The following is a 19845-nucleotide window of genomic DNA, read 5'->3' as shown; positions in this document are numbered from 1 at the left end:
GGGGGCCATGGGAGGTTGAGGCACCTTAGTCACGCCACATCCCGCCTCTCCGGAGGCACTGGGACTATGCCGCCCCCTCTCCCACTGCCTCTGTAAAAGGTGTGGCACTGGAACCAGGACCGAGCAGCCCCCTCTCCTGCTGCCTATGCAGAAGGGGGGGCGCCGGGATCACCATGGCTGGCCTGGCAATGCAGGCTCCCTGGCCCTGCCCCCGCCCCATTCCCTGGTCGTTCCGGAAGGTCGTTCCACAGTCCAGTCTAATTAGAACATTAGTTCTTTATTATATAGGATACTTACCATACATTTCATCTTCCAATCCATGAACAAAAGCTCCACAAGCTCCTGACTGGATCAAGTTCACAGCCCCTGTATCTACTTCTTCCTTGGGAGCATCATCTCCCCACTTCCTGCCGCTGGAAAACTCCCCTGAGCTATAAAGTTCCTTGGCACGCTCGTGTGCAGTGCGTTTCCTCTGTAGAGGACAACAACAATTACCACTTGCAGGAGGTTCAAGAAGGAAGAATAAGATGCACCCTGAAAACACGGTAGGCAGGAAATAAGACTGCTCTCTCAGAGTTACACTTGCAAAAAATAAAAATACTCAATAGACCAGAGCAAAGAAATGCAAATTCAACTTAAAGACCAAAGGCTCACAGGTCTATCACTGCTGATAGTAACTTTATTAAAGATAGTAACCTTATTAAAGACAGTGAAAAAGTGTGTTGATCAGACAGGTGTTCATGTTTGCAATGACAACATAGGAAAGAGAGAACCAGAGAGCTAAACAAGGCAGTGTCCCTCCAAGCACCATGCCGGGTAGATAATACACTGGCCCTAGGAAAAAAACTTTTTCAGTCCCAGTAGAAGTCTCCATTTGACAACACTGTGTTCTATTTGAGCAATACTGTGCTCCCAAGCAACCTTCTAGTAAATTCATTTTCTGCACAGAATACTTAATGAGGAATATACTGGTTACAAAAGTAAATATTCAGTCCACTTGAGGGTTATGACTCTTTTTTTTTTTTTAATATATTTTATTGATTTTTTACAGAGAGGAAGGGAGAGAGACAGAGAGTCAGAAACATCGATGAGAGAGAAACATCAATCAGCCGCCTCCTGCACATCTCCTACTGGGGATGTGCCCGCAACCCAGGTACATGCCCTTGACCGGAATCGAACCCGGGACCCTTCAGTCCGCAGGCCGACGCTCTATCCACTGAGCCAAACCGGTTTCGGCGAGGGTTATGACTCTTATAAATACTTTATAATTTGCCTCTTTTGAACATTCTTGGTGTGACTCCACATCCTCATGGCTGATCATCTTAAAGGCACTGATGAAATATAGCACTTGAGCCTACAGGGATGTGGGTCAGACTCAGTAGGAAAGTTTGTACCTTGTGATGTGTCTTAGAAAACTTTGGATCACCCATCCCTCACCATTCACCATGAGCATATCCTTCTTTATACTTCTCCCCCAGAATACAAAAGAACACTTAATCAATCACTTACCTCAAATGAAGGCAATGCCATTAAGGAAAGCCAAATGGCAATATTTCATGTCAACTCTTCAACCATTCCTTAGAATTTATCTTATGTTACCAAATAACTCAAAAGAAGAAAGGAGCTAATATGCAGAAGATAATATTCTTTATGTGGCTTATCAGGATGGAAAAACTAGAAGGATCTAAATGTATTATGATGAGCTTAAAAATGATGATACATTTACTTAAAAGAATATTATGCAATCAATAAAAATGCTAAGTATAAAGTTAGCAATATGAAAAAAAGCATATGACACTGTGGCAAATGTAAAAAGTAGACTTACAAAACCACAAAACTATCTGCATACAATGTTTAAAACATGCATAAGATAAAAGAGCTGGGGAGAACTACACCAAAGGGTTGCAGGCTCGATTCCTGGTCAAGGGCATGTTACTGGGTTGTAGGTTCAATCCCCATCCCTGGTTGGGGCACATGCAGAGCACAACCAATTGATGTGTCTCTCTCACATCCATGTCCTCCCTCCTCCCCCGTTTCAACTCTCTTTAAAAATCAATGGAAAAAATATCCTCGGGTGAGAGTTAACAAAAAAATAAATAAATAAAGATATTGACAATAAATGAACATATCATATTCTCAGACTCATATTGGGTTCTGGCAAATATATCAAAGAACGGTCGCAGTAAAAGCTTAAAGGCATTCCATAAGAGGCATTTTGTTACAGTTCAGAGAAAAAATTTATTCACTCTTCCATGGGAACTGCTACTGAAAAGCAGCCCTCAGATGTCACGATCTTAAAATATAAGACCAGACCTTTGCAATTTCTAAGAAAAGGAAAATTCATACTGGTTCTTCTCTGTAGAACACAACTTGTGCAAAGTATTTCATAATAATAATTTAAAATTTAATGAAGTAACTTTTAATTTGGTTCAAGTTACTAAGATTTTAAAGTAAATGTAATCTAATCATCCTACATTAATTTAACAAATGCATGGGCTGCAAAATTAAACCAATATCAGCTTGGCATATACTGTTACATTGATGTTAATTTCAGAAACCCAGTTTAAACAACAGAGAATTCAAGTTACCCTTAGATCTGACATCAGCTTCTTGTCAAGCGTCTGCTCCAAGAAATGAGAACTGACTTGCTCCATAGAGCCCTGTAAAAACAAAAGAATCCAAAACAAACTGAACATCTTTTAAGATCTGAACATTATCTCAATAGTCAAAGTTTGCAGTCAATGTGTAAAGATAACATTATTCTTAACATTAAAGATGCCTATGGATTCTGAATCAGCAGGAAAATAACAAAAACATTAGCAGCAGCAGCAGCTAGTTCCTAAATAGAGTTCACTGTGTCATGCACTAAATGCTTTATACATACATTAATTCATTTAGTCCCCCTCCAAAATAAATACTATTATCAGTCCCATTTTTGTTTGTTTTAAAATTTTTTAATTGATTTTTAGAGAGAGAGGAAGGGAGAGGGAGACAGGGAGAGAAACATTGATGCAAGAATGAAACATCAATCGGCTGCCTCCTGCACACCCCACAATGGGGATCGAGTCAGCAAGCCTTCGGTGCACAAGACAATGCCCAACCAACTGAGCCACACCAGCTAGAACCAAAACAAAGTTTTAAAATGTGAATTAAAAAGTAAAATCAATAACAACTGGTTTAACTCTGGATTTTATTATGAACAAGCAATCTATACATATAAAAGCCAAGCAACCAGAACGGAACGACCGGAACAACCAGAACGACCGGTCACTATGACGCACACTGCAGTGGCCAACTGGCCTGATCGGGGCCCCGATCAGCCCCTCCCCCTGCTGGCCTGTCCCCTATCAGCACCCCCACCCCGATCGGGGGCGGGGCTGGTTGGCCAACCTCCCGCCTCCCCTTCCCCCCACTAGCCTGGCCCCATCGGCCCCCATTGGGGCGGGCTGGCCTGACTCCATCCATGCACAAATTTGTGCACTGGGCCTCTAGTATAATTCATAAGCAATACTGAAATCATCCAAATTCCTTATTATTCCTTAAAAATGCTTCACACGGTTTTTAGCAATTACCCCATAAATACTGGTCATAGAAATAGGGCTACCACTGGATCTGAGTCCAGTACAGTCATGTCCAAAGTATTTAGGCAACAATTTTACCAAGACTGGCAGTGTTGGAGGCCCTCAAAAAGAAAGTGTCCAAAAAGAATCTCAGATTTTCTTGCTGTGATATTCACAAAATTTTATAGATACGTGTGTGTGTGTGCGTGTGTGTGTGTATGTATATACTATAACAACCCCCACTATCACACATTGAATATGTTACAATTTGTAGTATCTCATTTGAGCATCATGACAACTCAGTGAGGTAAATATGAGAGATATCATAACCCTCTTAATAGATGAGGAAACCAAAACTAAGGTCAAGTGACATCTCAAAGATAACACAGATATAAAATAAGGCTATTATTAGGTCAACACTCCTTTTATAAAACAGTTCCATCTCTGAAAAATTAACTTTTTTTTTTTTCTTAATAAATGTACTCTGAATCCCCAAAGGCAAAACAGAAGAGTACCAGGCTAAAAGTCAGGAGATTAATATCTGAATCCCATTCCACAACTTTCTATTTGGATTAGTTGAATTCATTTCTCAGAGCCTCAATTTTCTCACCTGGAAAATGGGAATAACAATATCTACCTTGCTGGGTTACTGTGAAGAATAAGTGAGATCATGTAAATGGCCTCATAGTATCTAGGTCATAAAAGGTGCTTAGTAAACGGAAGCAACTATTTTTATTATTACTTACTTTTATCCCTAGGCCTTGGCTATCTCATAAGCTAACAAATGTAAATAGAATTGTCTTTAAAATTCTTTCTAGCTCTAAAAGACTATACTTCTCCATTGGAAAGTGAGCTTTTCTTTCTATTTTAAGAAACACTATCATTTCTAATAGTGGGTTACAACTATCCCTACCTGTAGTTTCTCAAAATGTTTGTATAAGTGTAACAGGCAATGTGTTCACTAAGAAAGTGTAACTTGTAGCGCCGACGTGGCTCAGTGGTTAAGCGTCAACCTATGAACCAGAAGGATATGGCTTGATTCCTGATCAGGACACATGCCTGGGTTGTGGGCTCAATCCCCAATGTGGGGCGTGCTGGAGGCAGCCAATCAATGATTCTCTCACATCATTGATGTTTCTATCGTTCTCTCCCTCTCCCTTTCTCTTTGAAATCAATAAAAATATATTTAATAAATAAATAAAAAGTGTAACTTACCAATAGCTTTGCAGCTTGAACTCGAACCACCCAGGATCCATCACTGACCATGTGACAAATTTTCCCAAAAGCATCATCAACTAAGCGAATTTCTTCATTAGAAGATGGGATTGGGACAATGCTAAATTAAAAGAAAGAAAAAACTTAAAACATAAGTCTAAAGCTTCAGGTTCAATAAACTGGGAATGATAAACAGCACAAGTCGAGATGATAACTGAATAATTAAAATCCTAGAATGATGAAATACATTTCATAGTAAACAAATGACTCTGAGAGTATAAGTCAACCCTTTTAGTTGTGCTGCAAATTTTCACTGTCTTGAATAAAAATGTTTAACTCATCAGAGGTACAAAGATTTATGAAGATACCAAAAACTAGCTACCACAGAGTACTTTAAATCTCTGTTTATTCCATATTTGCATTGCTGTGAATATAGTAAATCTCAGAATAAATAAGTATAAAACATACTTGTATATCTGGTCCTAAAAGGAGAGGCAAATTCCAATCAGTCTTTTTTTTTTTTTTACTATATCTGTCTCTCCACCTCCCAGAAACACTGTGAGAATGATTTGATTACTGCAAAAATGTTTTTAACCAGGAAAACACTACATAAGGGATCATTATCCTCAAACTACCTAGTATCTTTATCTGGTATTTGTATTTACTAAAATGGGCCCCAAACAATTTTAAAGATTTAAAAAGGGTAGGGTAGAGGTAGGGAGGAAGCTGCAAAGCACTCAAGACAGTTCCATCCCTTCATTTAACTTTCATTTACAAAAGAGGAGGTTGGGACCCAGAGAGGTGAAGTATCTTTCCAAAGATACACAGAAAGGATGGCAGAGCTAAAGAATCAGGACCAGATATCCTGATTTCCAGGGTCTGTACTTTTCCCCTATTTCACACTGCCTTCAAAAAATCTAACCAACTTTATTTTTCTTCTGGAGGTGGGCTTTTTACACAGTGGGAGGAGAGAAAAATGGCTTAGCAATGAATGAAAGCTGGCTTACACCCACACTGACCTTTCAGGATAGAGCTGACTGACAACCCAGATAAGCTGGACTGCAGCACTGCGCACTTGTTCATAGTCATCAGAGAGCAATTTACAGGCCTGCAAACAAGGATTCCAAAAGTCTATTAGTTTTGTATCCCCCCAAGGTGATGTTTAAACTATTTTCACAATGAAGACAGGGTGGCTGGATAAGGATGCTAATCATAAAACCTGTGGGTGGTTTTAGCTACTTGAGCCTTTGCCCAACAAAGAATTCTTTGCTTCTGTCAGCTGCTCTGTGTTCTGATTGAGCCCTCCCATCTCAAGTCTGGAAGCAGAACCACAGCCTGATAGCACACAAACGCCATCTAAAAGAGCACAATTCCAGTAAAGCCTTCTGGGAGCCCACACTGCTGCTCTCACAGGCTCAAACACCAGAGATGGTTTTTTGCCTATCTGTGAAATCAAAGCACAAATTTCTGATTGACAATCTTTCTGAAATAATTGCACAATTTTAATGGTAAGCCGCCAAAAGAGGCCAGATTTTTCTGTTTTACTCTGGTCTGAAATGGCATATCTCTACGCCACCCACAGTCATGGCAACACCCTTGACTTCAACAACATCCAGAACTACTCCATGTCTGAGATTTTAAAATCCTAAATTCCATGCTCTGACCAGAACTTGCTACTCCATCAGCTCTTCCATTTCCATGACTTAACCCATTACACCTACTCTTCAGTCCCACTTAACCTACTAAGGGGGTTAACTTGAAACGCAGGCAGATAGGGCAAGGGTCCAGGGGAAAACAAAGGCAGGAGGAACATAGGCAGGCAGACACAGCAGTTTGAGCAACCAAGCAGAAATAATAAAATGTTTTTGGACTCAACGGGAGGCAGGGGAAAACAAGGGAGGGCCTGCAGCAACGGGTGTAGAAACGCATAGAAACAGAGAAAGTTCAGCATTAGAACAGAGAAAGAACACATAGAAACAGGGAAAGTTTAGATCCATTGCTGGGCAAGAACAATTGAGGGAATCAATCAGGTGACAACATGGATAGATATAGAAGCAAGCTTGCAGCAAATATACACCCCTGGACTACAAAGCTTTACCAGGCAGCCCATTATTGGGCGCCCCTCCCCATGGGGGGATTCTGAATCTGCTTGCAATAAATTTTCCACACTTTTGCTTAAATCTTCTGGTCCACATAGCTCATTTTTCAGCATCCTGAGACACAACCCTGGGAAAAACCCTTGGCTCACCGTTCCGGTTATCACTACCTATCCATTTAACCAGGGTTTCTCAATCTCGCACTATTGACACTTTAGGCTGGATAATTCTTTGTGAGGGGTTGTCCTGTGCATTGTAAGATGTTTAGCAGCATCCCTGGGTTCTACTCACTAGATGGTTGTAGCACCACCCCTTCTCCAATCCCCAGGAGTTGCAATAGTCAAAAATATCTCATCATACAATTGAGCATTTGTGGGACGAAGTTAAAAGAGCCATCAGGCAGCTGGTTCCACAACCATCAAATCTCACAAAACTGGACAGTGCTATTCATCAGGCATGATGTCAGATTCCTCACATCACCTTTCAACATCTCGTGGAGTCAATGCCAAGAAGAATCGCCGCAGTATTGAAGGCAAAAGGTGGCCCAACGAAGTACTGATGGGGTGGTCATAATAATCTGGCATGCATATATATATCTCCCACGTTCAAAAAAAAAATACCTCATCATAGAAAGGGAATGGACTGACTATTCTTGGGGGGGAAAGGGGTGTGGGGGATGCGGGAAGAGACTGGACAAAAATCGCGCACCTATGAAAGAGGACAGTGGGTGGGGAGTGAGGGCGGAGGGTGGGGTGGGAACTGGGTGGAGGGGAGTTATGGTGGGAAAAAAGAGGAACCAATGTAATAATCTGAACAATAAAGATTTAATAAATAAAAAATAAAAAAAAAATACCTCTTGCCCTAGTTGGTTTGGCTCTGTGGATAGAGCAACGGCCTGCAGACTAAAGGGTCACAGGTTCAATTCCAGCCAAGGGCACATGTCTAGGTTGTGGGCTCAATTCCCCACCCCCCCAGTAGGGGGTGTGCAGGAAGCAGCCAATCAGTGATTCTCTCTCATCATTGCTGTTTCTCTCTTTCTCTCCCTCCCTTCCTTTCTGAAATCAATAAAAATAAAAAAATAAAAACCTCTTACCCTAGCTGACCCTTCACCAAAATTTGACACTGTTGACTGTGAGAACCCCCCTCCTGCCTTTTCTGGAATATGTTTCTCCTCTTCTTCCATAAGGCTGCTCCTCATTTCCATTCTAGGGCTGCTTTCTTCTGTCTACCTCTTAAATGTTGGACTTTGCTCATAGCTCAATCCTTGATCTCTCTCAATCTTCTTACTCGCCCTGAGTATCCTCATGCCCCCTAGATACTGATGGCTCCACATACCCACCTCCAGCTCTGATCTCTCCTGAACTCCAGACCTTCACAACTATTTATGGCCTGAAATTCTCCTCATGGTGGTTGTAACATCAAACCTTCAAACTCAATATAACCAAAACAATTCATTAGATACCTAATTCAATCTTATATCTCAAATACTCCACCATTACTCCATCCTCACACCATTGTGGCCCTCCCTCATCATTGCTTGCTTAGTATTAAAAAGAAACAACAGGCCCAAACTGGAGTCACTTGTGCTAAGCCCACCAAGACTTAATACCTATCAGTGATGGCGAACCTATGACACGCGTGTCAGAGGTGACACACGAACTCATTTTTTTGGTTGATTTTTCTTTGTTAAATGGCATTTAAATATATAAAATAAATATCAAAAATATAAGTCTTTGTTTTACTATGGTTGCAAATATCAAAAAATTTCTATATGTGACACGGCACCAGAGTTAAGTTAGGGTTTTTCAAATGCTGACACGCCGAGTTCAAAAGGTTGGCCATCACTGACCTAACCTAACTACAGTTTCAGCTTCTCCCAAGAATGGAATTTTAAACCAATTAGTCTGGAATTTCCTGGTCAGCACTAATGAGGTAATCTGCCTGATAAGACCCCCTAAGGCAGTGGTTCTCAACCTTCTGGCCCTTTAAATACAGTTCCTCATGTTGTGACCCAACCATAAAATTATTTTTGTTGCTACTTCATAACTGTAATGTTGCTACTGTTATGAATCGTAATGTAAATATCTGATATGCAGGACGGTCTTAGGCGACCCCTGAGAAAGAGTCGTTCGACCGCCAAAGGGGTCGAGACCCACAGGTTGAGAACCGCTGCCCTAAGGGAAAGTACCCTTCCCCTAAGGCAGTGGTTCTCAACCTTCCTAATGCCGCGACCCTTTAATACAGTTCCTCCTGTTGTGGTGACCCCCAATTTCATTGTTACAAATTGAACATAATTAAAGCATAGTGATTAATCACAAAAACAGTATGTAATTATATATGTGTTTTCCGATGGTCTTAGGTGACCCTTGTGAAAGGGTCGTTCGACCCCCAAAGAGGCCTCGACCCAGAGGTTGAGAACCGCTGCCCTAAGGGAAAGTAACCTTGCCCAAAATAATCCACTTTTTAAATTTCCTTGACCCATTTTCTTTCTGCCTACAAAAACCTCCCACTTTGTACAACTCCTCAAAACATCCTTCTATTTACTATATGGGATGTTGCCCAATTCATGAATTACTAGTATTCAATGGCTCCAATTAGATCTTTAAATATACCTGCCTGAATTTGTTTTTTAACACTACTTAACTGATACAGTCTCATGCCGCTAAATATATCAATCATCTGGTTGACCTTTCTTCCTCTGAGTCCTTACTCGCCAAGTTTCCTTTAATTATTTGGCTTCCCAATAGTTTTCTAATAGGGAGAGAAGGGGCCAGTCGTGTCAAAACAACCATTCTGAACTCATTCTACTTCATTTTTTTAAAAGAATAAACTTGGTATGCTCATCAGTCATAGGGGCTTGGCTATAATCATCTTCCTTTGAAAGATAAACCCACTTTGATAGACTAACAAAATATGGTCTCTGAGCATGGATTTAGATTGCCTGTCTCTAGATTCCTGCAATTATTCTACAAGAGAAATACCACTTTGTAAGGCCTTTTGGTGAGGCAATCAGCTTCTCCTAGCGATACTATAAATTCATTGTGCCTCTCTTTACCAGTACTACAATAAGCATTTGATAACTTTTCATATGATCCTGGGTCTTGGTCATCCTCCAGTTTGTCAAGTGTGGTTCCCAGAACTGACTTCAGGTTTAGCCCAAGCAACCAGAGATCAGCAAGAATAGCACTTTCCTTATTCTGAATACTACACTTCTCTTTGTATACTCTGATATTTATAATGTGCTACCTAAATCCTCCTAAAAGTCCTTTTCATATATACTAGAGCTATTCAATTACATATCCCCATTTTCTTCGTAGAATCTGTTTTGAATACAACCTCACATTCATCCCAATTAATATTACCTCTATTAGCTAGCTGAAGCTCTGTTTTCAAATCCTGACAACCAATATGCCACCCTCCCAGTTTCATACTTTCCCTTCCTTGTAGATAGTCATTTAAAGTACCTGATTATAAATTGTTTGGTGTAATTTCAGTCCTCTTTCATGAAGCTGCAACTATAAAATAAAGATATAGTTTAAGTATTTGGGGGGGAAAATCCCTTTTTCCAATGTCTTCCCACAATCTCAAATACTTTCCTGCATTATATCAGATTAACATGGTTTCCATTAGCCAAAATCAGTGCTATCTATATAAATAAGAAACCTGGTCAAAGACTTTTTAGTAGACATAATCAAACACTTGATAAATCTAACCCATAGACTCTTCCAAAGGGATATTAGAAAAACATGAAACAATTATAAGAAGGCTGAGGAAGACATGATTAGCACCATTTCCTCCTAAAAAGCAACCCCCTCACACTGGTAAATTTCTCCTATATTTCTGAAACATGGAAGGTACAACCTGAGCCCACTGGAAGACAATATGCAGAGGGGGTGGTGCCGCCATGTTTCAGAAATACAGGTGAAAGCTACCAGAGAAGCCCACAGAAAAGCACACCTGTTATACAGAAATGTGTGCCTTTGAGCCCTGCGATGCCACCAACACCTTCCTGAAAAGTATGGATAAGGTGTATCCTGGGGGGATTCCGAATGTATCCAAGACAGCATTGCCCATGTACAAATGAAAACAGACAAACAAAACTGTCCCAATTTAGTTCCCGTGATTATGTTTACCATGGCTTTTATAGCTGCTGTTCTGACACGCGGGTCTTGGTCACTGAAGTAATCCCCTATAATCTTCTGGACATCTCTGATAGCTAGGCCCTCTGCATCCTTTGTGACACTTTTCTCCAAAGAGCCGAGATTGCCAAGTAATTGCAGGCACTTATTTCTTACACCATGGGAAGTATCTGTCAGGTGCTATAAAAACAAAAGAGAGGAAAAAAAGGGCATGATTAAGTTATCTTTAAAACAAACCAAACAAACAAACAAACAAAAAACAGAAACAAAAGCATTCTATCAGCTTTAGGAATGACTTGGAACACTATACTCTCACCATAACCTGTATAGTATCATGTTACTTGAGTATGGTCCTCCAAAAAGAATCATAAGTCCTTAGAAAATAAAAAATAAGACTCCATTTTGTTCATTACAGTAGTCCAATCATACTGCCTTGTAAAGGTAGGAGTGAGTACTTTAAAAATGTCCTCTAGCCCTGACCAGTTTGCTCAGTGGCTAGAGCATTGGCCTGTGGACTGGAGAGTCCCAGGTTCGATTCCGGTCAAGGGCATGTACCTTGGTTGCGGGCACATCCCCAGTGGGGGGTGTGCAGGAGGCAGCTGATGGATGTTTCTCACTCATGTATGTTTCTGGCTCTCTGTCCCTCTCCCTTCCTCTCTGTGAAAAATCAATAAAATATATTTTTTAAAAAATAAAAATGTCTGCTAGCCCAACGACCAGTGTGGCTCAGTTGTTGAGCGTTGACCTATGAACCAGGTCACAGTTTGATTCCTGGTGGGAGTACATGCCCGGATTGCAGGCTCATTCCCTAGTAGGGGACAGGCAGGAGGCAGCCAATAATCCTCTCTCATCAATGATATTTCTATCCCTCTTTCCCTCTCCCTTCTGTCTCTGAAATCAATAAAAACATATTTTAAAAAAGATTATCAGTAAGAAGTACATACAGAAGTATTTATAATTGAAATAACATGAATGACAAGGATTTACTTTTTTGTTGTTGTTAATACTTACCCCAGGATATTTTTCCATTAATTTTTTTTTTTCTTTTAGAGAGAGTGAAAGGGAGGGGGAGAGACAGAGAGAGAGAAACATTGATGTGAGAGAGACACATTAATTGGCTGCCTCCCACACACGCCCCAACCAGGGTTGGGAATTGAGCCAGCAATCGAGGTACATGTCCTTTACCGGAATCAAAACTGGGACCCTTCAGTCCAAAAGCTGATGCTCTATCCACTGAGCAAACTGTCTAGGGCTTTTTATTTATTTACTGCACATTGAAAGGAAATTAGAAAAAATATTTTAATATCGCTATCACCCTTTCTCTATAATAGAAGTGTCAACCAAATTCACGACTGAAAATGACAGATTGAAACACAGGCCTGCGATTGGCGCCAGCGAGAGCTTTATTAGTATACTAGAGCCCCGGTGCACAAAAATTTGTGCACTTGGAGCGGGTCCCTCAGCCCGGCCTGTGCCCTCTCGCAGTCTGGGACCCCTTGGGGGATGACCACCTGCTGGCTTAGGCCTGCTCCCCGGGGGATTGGGCCTAAGCTGACAATCAGACATCCCTCTGGCAGCCTGGCAGCCCTCAGGGGATGTCCACTTGCCAGCGGGGAGCAGACCTAAGCTGCAGTCAGACATCCTTAGTGCTGCTGAGGAGTTGGAGAGGCTCCCACCACCACCGCTGTACTGGCAGCCGTCAGCCTGGCTTGTGGCTGAACAGAGCTCCTCCCATGTGAGAGCGCACTGACCACCAGAGGGCAGCTCCTGCATTGAGCGTCTGCCCCCTGGTGGTCAGTGTGTGTCATAGTGACCAGTCATTCCCAGTCTTTCTGCTGTTAGGGTCAGTTTTCATATTACCCTTTTACTATATAGGATAGAGGCCTGGTGCACGAGTGGGGGCCATCTGGTTTGCCCTGAAGGGTGTCCCGGATCAGGGTGGGGGTCCCGCTTAGGTGCCTGGCCAGCCTGGGTAAGGGGCTGATGGCTGTTTGCAGCTGGTCACACCCCCTTCAGGGTGGGGGTCCCCACTGGGGTGCCTGGCCAGCCTGGATGAGGAGCTGATGGCTGTTTTCAGGCTGGCCACACCCCCTTTAGGGTGGAGGTCCCCACTGGGGTGCCTGGCCAGTCTGGGTGAGGGGCTGAGGGCCGTTTTCAGGCTGGCCGGTGACTGAAGCTCCTAGCCTCTCCTTTTTTTCTTTTTCTTTTTTTATTCTGGGATTTATTTACCTTCTATAATTGAAACTTTGTTGCCGTCCTGCTCGCTCCAGCTCTGAGGCCACGGCCTGCTGAAAGCAGGTATCTGGGGTTTGTTTAGCTTCTATAATTGAAACATTGTTGCTTTTGGAGCTCAGAGCCGGGCCGCGGCAGGCGGGGAACCTTGGCTTCCTCCATCACTGGAGCAAGCAAGCCTCCTGCTCGCTTCAGCTGTGTGGCTGCCGGCCACCATCTTGGTTGGTGGTTAATTTGCATATCGCCCTGGTTAGCCCATGGGAAGTGTAGCGAAGGTACGGTCAATTACCCTTTTTGTCTTTTATTAGATAGGATGTATCGCGCATGCACGAGTCAACATTTTTAAACTAGAGGCCCAGTGCAGAAAGTGGGGTCCCTCAGCCTGGCCTGCACCCTCTCGCAATCCGGGACCCCTCAGGGGATGTTGGAGAGCTGGTTTCCACCTGATCCCTGCAGGCCAGGCCAAGGGACCCCACTGGTGCATGTTCCTTGCACCAGGCCTCTAGTATGCATATAAGATCTTTGGTTACTCTCTTCCCGCCCTCCCCCCTCCTCCCTTCCCTCTGAGATTCATCAGTCTGTTCCATGTTTCCATGCCTGTGCGTTGAGCATCTGCCCCCTGGTGGTCACTGTGCATCATAGCTACCGGCCAGTTGGCCAATCGCTTAGGCTTTTGTTTATACAGATTGCCAGTGCACATCATATGTACCAGCCAGCTGGTCAGTTGAACAAGGAACTGGAAGATTGCCTGGATATTTTAATTATAACAAGTGATACTCTACTTGTAGACAGGTAAAATATGTGATATGAATTTTTTCACATAATAAATTGGTCACAGATTTGCATAAATCTTTTCCATGAGCATTATTACAAGACAAATATTTAGGACTTACCTGGGCAAAAATTTATTTAAACACTTATCAATGAAATTTAAAACTTTTAAAATATGAATTGGGATGTTTGCTTTCAATGTTTTGAGAATCTAACCGTTCAAAGTTTCCATCTGTTTCCCCACTGAGACCTTTACAAATAAATGCATCATTCTCAGGCTTCCTTCCTCCCCCATTCCCTGCCTTAGTGTTCTGCTTTTGTACTTTGTTTTTATTTTTTAAATAATTTCCTTTTTCTAAATATATTTTTACTGATTTCAGAGAGTCAATCAGAGTCCAAAACTCTGATTTTGGAGTAAGGACAGGTTTACTGATTGAGAAGGCCTAGCTCAAGAAGATGGGGGAGGAGGAACTGGATGAAGAAGGTGAAGAGATTAGCAAAAGAACATACAGTATAGTCCATGAACACAGACAACAGTGTGGTGATGGCCAGAGGGGGTAGCGGTGAGGCTGGGTGGAGGTGGATAAAGGGGGGGAAATAGTGGACATCTGTAATATTGTCAACAATAAAAAGCAAATAAATAAAAATAGGGATAGTTTTACTTCTTCCTTTCCAATATGGATGCCTTTCATTTCTTTTTCTTGCCCAACTTCCCTGGCTATTAGGGCCTCTAGTATAATGTTGAACAGAAGTGGAGGGAGACACAAGGATATAGTTGTTTTACTCCTAATCTTAGATGGGGAAAGTATCCAGTCTTTCACTATTAGTATGATGCTAGCTGTCATTTTTTCACAGACATCCTTTATCAACTTGGGGAAGTTCCATTCTATTCCCTGATATCCTTAGGGTTTTAATACAGAAATTGGATTGAATTTTGTCAAATACTTTTTCTGCATCTATTGAAACAATCATGTGTTTTTTGTACTTTATTTATTTATTTACTTATTTAATTCATTCATTTATTATTTTTTTAAATCCTCACCCGAGGATATTTTTCCATTGATTTTTTTGAAATACATTTTTATTGATTTTTTTACAGAGAGGAAGGGGGAAGGATAGAGAGTTAGAAACACTGATGAGAGAGAAACACTGATCAGTTGCCTTCTGCATGCCCCCTACTGGGGATCACGCCCGCAACCAAGGTACATGCCCTTCACTGGAATCAAACCTGGGATCTTTCAGTCCATGGGCTGACACTATATCTACTGAGCCAAACCAGTTAGGACTCCATTGACTTTTTTTAGGGAGAGTGGAAGAGAGAGGGAAAGACAGAAACATCGATGTGAGAGAAACGCATTGATTGCTTGTATACTGCATGAGCCCCGACCAGTGTCCAGGCCGGAGAGGAGCCTGCAACCAAGTATGTGCCCTTGTCCGGAATCGAACCTGGGATCCTTTGGTCCACAGACCAACCCTCTATACACTGAGCCAGACCAGCTAGGGCTTTTGTACTTTATTTTTTATGGTGTACTACATTAGTTTATTTTCAGATATTGAACCAACCTTACATTCCTGGGATAAATCCCATTTGGTCATGGGGGTATAATTCTATTAACATTGCTGGGTTTGATTATGCTAGTATTTTGTTAAGGATCTTTGCATTCATATTCATAAGACACATTGATCTACAGTTTGCATTTCTTGTAATGTTTTTGTCTAATTTTGGTATTGGGGTTATACTAGCCTCATAGAATAAGTTGGGAAGTATCCCCTCCTCTTCTATTTTTTTTAAAGATTGTGAAGATTGGTATTAATTCTTACTGAAATGTTTGTTTTGAACATTTGGGCCTGAGCTTTTCTTTGTAGGTAGGTTTTTATTTTGTTTTTTCATTTCTTTTTTTTTTCCTTTTTAAATATATTTTATTGATTTTTTACAGAGAGGAAGGGAGAGGGATAGAGAGTTAGAAACATCGATGAGAGAGAAACATCTATCAGTTGCCTACTGCACACTCCCCACTGGGGACTGGCCCGCAACCAAGGCACATGCCCTTGACCAGAATCGAAACCGGGACCCTTGAGTCCGCAGGCCGATGCTCCATCCACTGAGCCAAACCAGTCAGGGCTTGTTTTTTCATTTCTAATGAAAAATTCAATTTCTTGTCATGGATCTATCAGATTGTCTACTTCTTCTTGAGTTAGTTTTGGTAATTTGTGTCTTTGCAGAAATTTGTTCATTTCATCTAAGTTATCTAATTTATAGGCATACACTTGTTCACAGTATTCTTTTGTAATCTTTCTTATTTCTGTCAGGTTGGTAGTAATGTTCTCTCTTTCATTTCTGATTCTAGTGATTTGAGTCTTCTGGGGGTTTTTTTTGTGTGTGTGTGGGTTTTTTTGGCCTGGTCAATATAGCTAAAGGTTTGTCAATTTTGTTGATCTTTTCAAAGAACAAGCTTTTTGTTTCATTTATTTCTTTATTATTTCCCTATTCTCTATTTCATTAATTTCTGCTCTAAACTTTCTTAGTTCCTATCTTCTGCATGCTTTAGATATAGTGAGCTCTTCTTTTTCCAGTGTCTTTAAGGTGGAAGTTTAGATTACTGATTTGAGATCTCTCTTTTTTTTTCAGTATAGGCACTTATAGCTATAAATTTCCCTCTAAATATGCCTTAGCTACATTGATAAGTACTGGTATGTCATGTCTTATCTTCATACATCTAGAAATATTTTTTAATTTCCTTTTTGATTTATTCTTTGACCCATTGGTTATATAGGAGTATGTTGTTTCAATTTCCACATATTTGTGAATTTCCCAAATTTCTGTTACTGATTTCTAATTTCATTCCATTGTGGTTAGAGAACATATTTTGTATTATTACTATCAAAAGAGTGCATGTTATTATATACGAATAATATCGCAAGGCACACAAAAATCACTGTCAAAATGGCATTAGAAACAGTAACTGTGGCTATGAATCTTAGATAGTCTTTATTTTTTAATCTTTTTTAAAGATATGTTTTTACTGATTTCAGAGAGAGGAAGAGAGAGAAACATCAATGATCAGCTGCTTCCTGCACACCCCCTACCAGGAATCAAGCCTGAAACCTGGGCATGTACCCTAACCAGGAATTGAACCATGACCCCCTTGTTCATGGGTCCACACTCAACCACTGAGCCACACAGGTTGGGCAGATAGTCTTAATTTAGTTGAGTCTGCAAAAGCTTATGACAGATCTGCTATTTCCAGATTTTTTTTACCCTACTATGAGCTTCTACAACACAAAGAGCACATATGAGAAACTGGCAAGAAACATGAAAAGTTCTCTCAAGAAAGGAAATACAAATGGAAAACAAGTATGAAGCTTCACTAATAATATTTTTAAAAGAAAATTTAAAAAAATAAAATACATTTTCCTCCAAACAAATCAACAAGTTTACATCTAGTTTTTAAATATTAATATCCAATGCTAGAATAATACAGTGAAATTAGGCTCCACCCAACCATGCATTAATTGGTTGTTTCTTGTATGTGCCTTGACCAGGAATCAAACCTGCAAACTTGGAGTATCGAGATGATATTCTAACAAACTCTAAATGCTTTTAACTAGTAATTCTATTTATGAACCATTTATGTTTAGGAAACAACTCTAAATAGAGAAAATATTTTAGACTAATAATATTTATTTCAGTATTATTTATAATTTTAAAAATGGTTACAATATAAACTTCCAATAATAGGAGAAAGTTAGGTAAAGTGTAGTTTAATTATTTAACAAAATATCATGTATCCATTAAAAACATTTACAATAGCCCTAACCGGTTTGGCTCAGTGGATAGAGCATCAGCCTGCAGACTGAAGGGTCCTAGGTTCGATTCCAGTCAAGGGCATGTACCTTGGTTGCGGGCACATCCCCAGTGGGGGATGTGCAGGAGGCAGCTGATTGATGTTCCTCTCATCGATGTTTCAAACACTCTATCCCTCTCCCTTTCCCTTCCTCTCTATAAAAAAATCAATAAAATATATTTTTTAAAAAACAAACATTTACAATATAAGGAAAATACTTCTGCTTTAATGTTAGTGAAAGAGCAAAAGCAATATATGATTACAGCTATATGTTTAAAAAATAGCAAACAGTTTGGCTCAGCTTCAGCCTGCAGACTGAAAGGTCCCGGGATCGAGTCCTGTCAAGGACACATGCTGGGGTTTTGGGCTTGATCCCCAGGAGAGGGTGTGCAGGAGGCAGCTGATCAATGAGACCAATGATGTTTCTCTCTCATCAATGTTTCTATCTCTCTATCTCTCTCCCTTCATCTCTCTCTAAAAATCAATAAAAATATTAAAAAATAAAACACACACGTGCAATTAAATAATTAAAAAATAAAGTTTAAAAAAATAGCAAACTATTTGCATGCAGGAGAATATCAGAAAGCAATACATCAAAAGACTAATAATGGTCACCTTTGGGTAGTGAATTATGAGTACAGTTTTTTCTTCATACTTTTCATTATCTTTCCAAAGTTTCTATGAATATAAATTTTTACAATATAAAGTTTATTAAAATAAAATTTAAGAAATTTCCACTTCAAGTGTAAAATACACTTAGTACAACACTTTTCTCACAAGCATGACCTCATAAATACAACTAACTAAATAAATATATAAATATATACATATGTGGAGATATACTTACTCTCAAACATACAATCCCTAGTTTTTTCCACTTAGGCTCTTAATATTATACTTGTCAAAGTGTTTTGTGTTTGTTGTTTATTAAGAAAACTGAAGCACTCTTTTTTTTTAAATATATTTTATTGATTTTTTACAGAGAGGAAGGGAGAGAGATAGAGAGTTAGAAACATCAGTGAGAGAGAAACATCGGTCAGCTGCCTCCTGCACACTCCCTACTGGGGATGTGCCTGCAACCAAGGTACATGCCCTTGACCGGAATCGAACCTGGGACCCTTGAGTCCGCAGGCTGATGCTCTATCCACTGAGCCAAACCGGTTAGGGCTAAAGCACTCTTTCCTGGGACTCAGAAATAGTGTTCTAATTCTATGAATATAATACTCTTCTACAAGTCTAACATATTTGTCTTCTTATAACCTCAAAATCAATTCATCACAAAGATTAAAAGTAAAACCAATTCTACAAGTTTAGGAGCTGCTGTTATATACAAAAGGCAGCTAATTAAAAGCTCTAAATTAAATCAAAAGGCACAAACTAATGTATTTACTTTATAATCAGAAAAAATAAACTTAAAAAAGAAAAACCTTTCCCCAACAGTTGTTTGGGTCTAGTTGTTCTGTTCACTGAGGCAACAAGGCACAATAAAAAGAACATGGGCTTTGGAACCAGCAAAACCAGAATCCATAGCCTGGTTCTGCAACTTCCTAGGTATGAAAACTTGGACAAGTTAAACTCCTTACACCTCAATCCCCACCTTTATAAAAGGGGTAACAGTACTTTGCCTAAAGGACTGTGAGGAAAAAATGAAAAACTGGATATAAGGTACCATAATAAGGAGAGCACTTTTATTTGGCACAGTATACATGATAGCTACTATAATTATTTTCTTTTCTTTGGGGAAAAAGAGGAAGTTCGTTTTCTAACAAGTTATTCAACTTAATTCCTAATCCAACATCAAGAAAAAAACAACAGGGAAGAACCAAGATGGCGGCATAGGTTAACGCTGGAGTTTGCTGCCTCGAACAACCACTTCAAAAATACAACTAAAAGACGGAACGGACATCATCCAGAACCACAGGAAGGCTGACTGAGTGGAAGCTCTACAACTAGGAGGAAAGAGAATAGCATACCGAGACTCAGAGGA

At 40.3% G+C, this 19845-nt stretch overlaps 1 protein-coding gene across 2 annotated transcripts in view; it reads right to left on the bottom strand.

Annotated features, from left to right (window-relative positions):
- Positions 1-19845, bottom strand: part of INTS4 (integrator complex subunit 4) — an 85614-nt gene that overhangs the window by 46312 nt on the left and 19457 nt on the right. For both annotated transcript variants that reach the window (XM_005867024.2, XM_005867026.2), the window contains exons 5-10: positions 11005-11190; positions 10336-10386; positions 5795-5883; positions 4776-4896; positions 2589-2660; positions 298-472 (exon numbers count right to left, since the gene is read on the bottom strand). In XM_005867024.2, coding sequence (XP_005867086.1) covers positions 298-472; positions 2589-2660; positions 4776-4896; positions 5795-5883; positions 10336-10386; positions 11005-11190 — 694 coding nt within the window. The remainder of the gene's footprint in view (positions 1-297; positions 473-2588; positions 2661-4775; positions 4897-5794; positions 5884-10335; positions 10387-11004; positions 11191-19845) is intronic.

Source organism: Myotis brandtii, unplaced genomic scaffold (genome assembly GCF_000412655.1).
Source record: "Myotis brandtii unplaced genomic scaffold, ASM41265v1 scaffold244, whole genome shotgun sequence".
In the NCBI taxonomy this organism is placed as follows: Eukaryota; Metazoa; Chordata; class Mammalia; order Chiroptera; family Vespertilionidae; genus Myotis; species Myotis brandtii.
The sequence above is the reverse complement of the archived record's forward strand: the minus strand, read 5'-3'. Positions and strand labels throughout refer to the sequence as shown.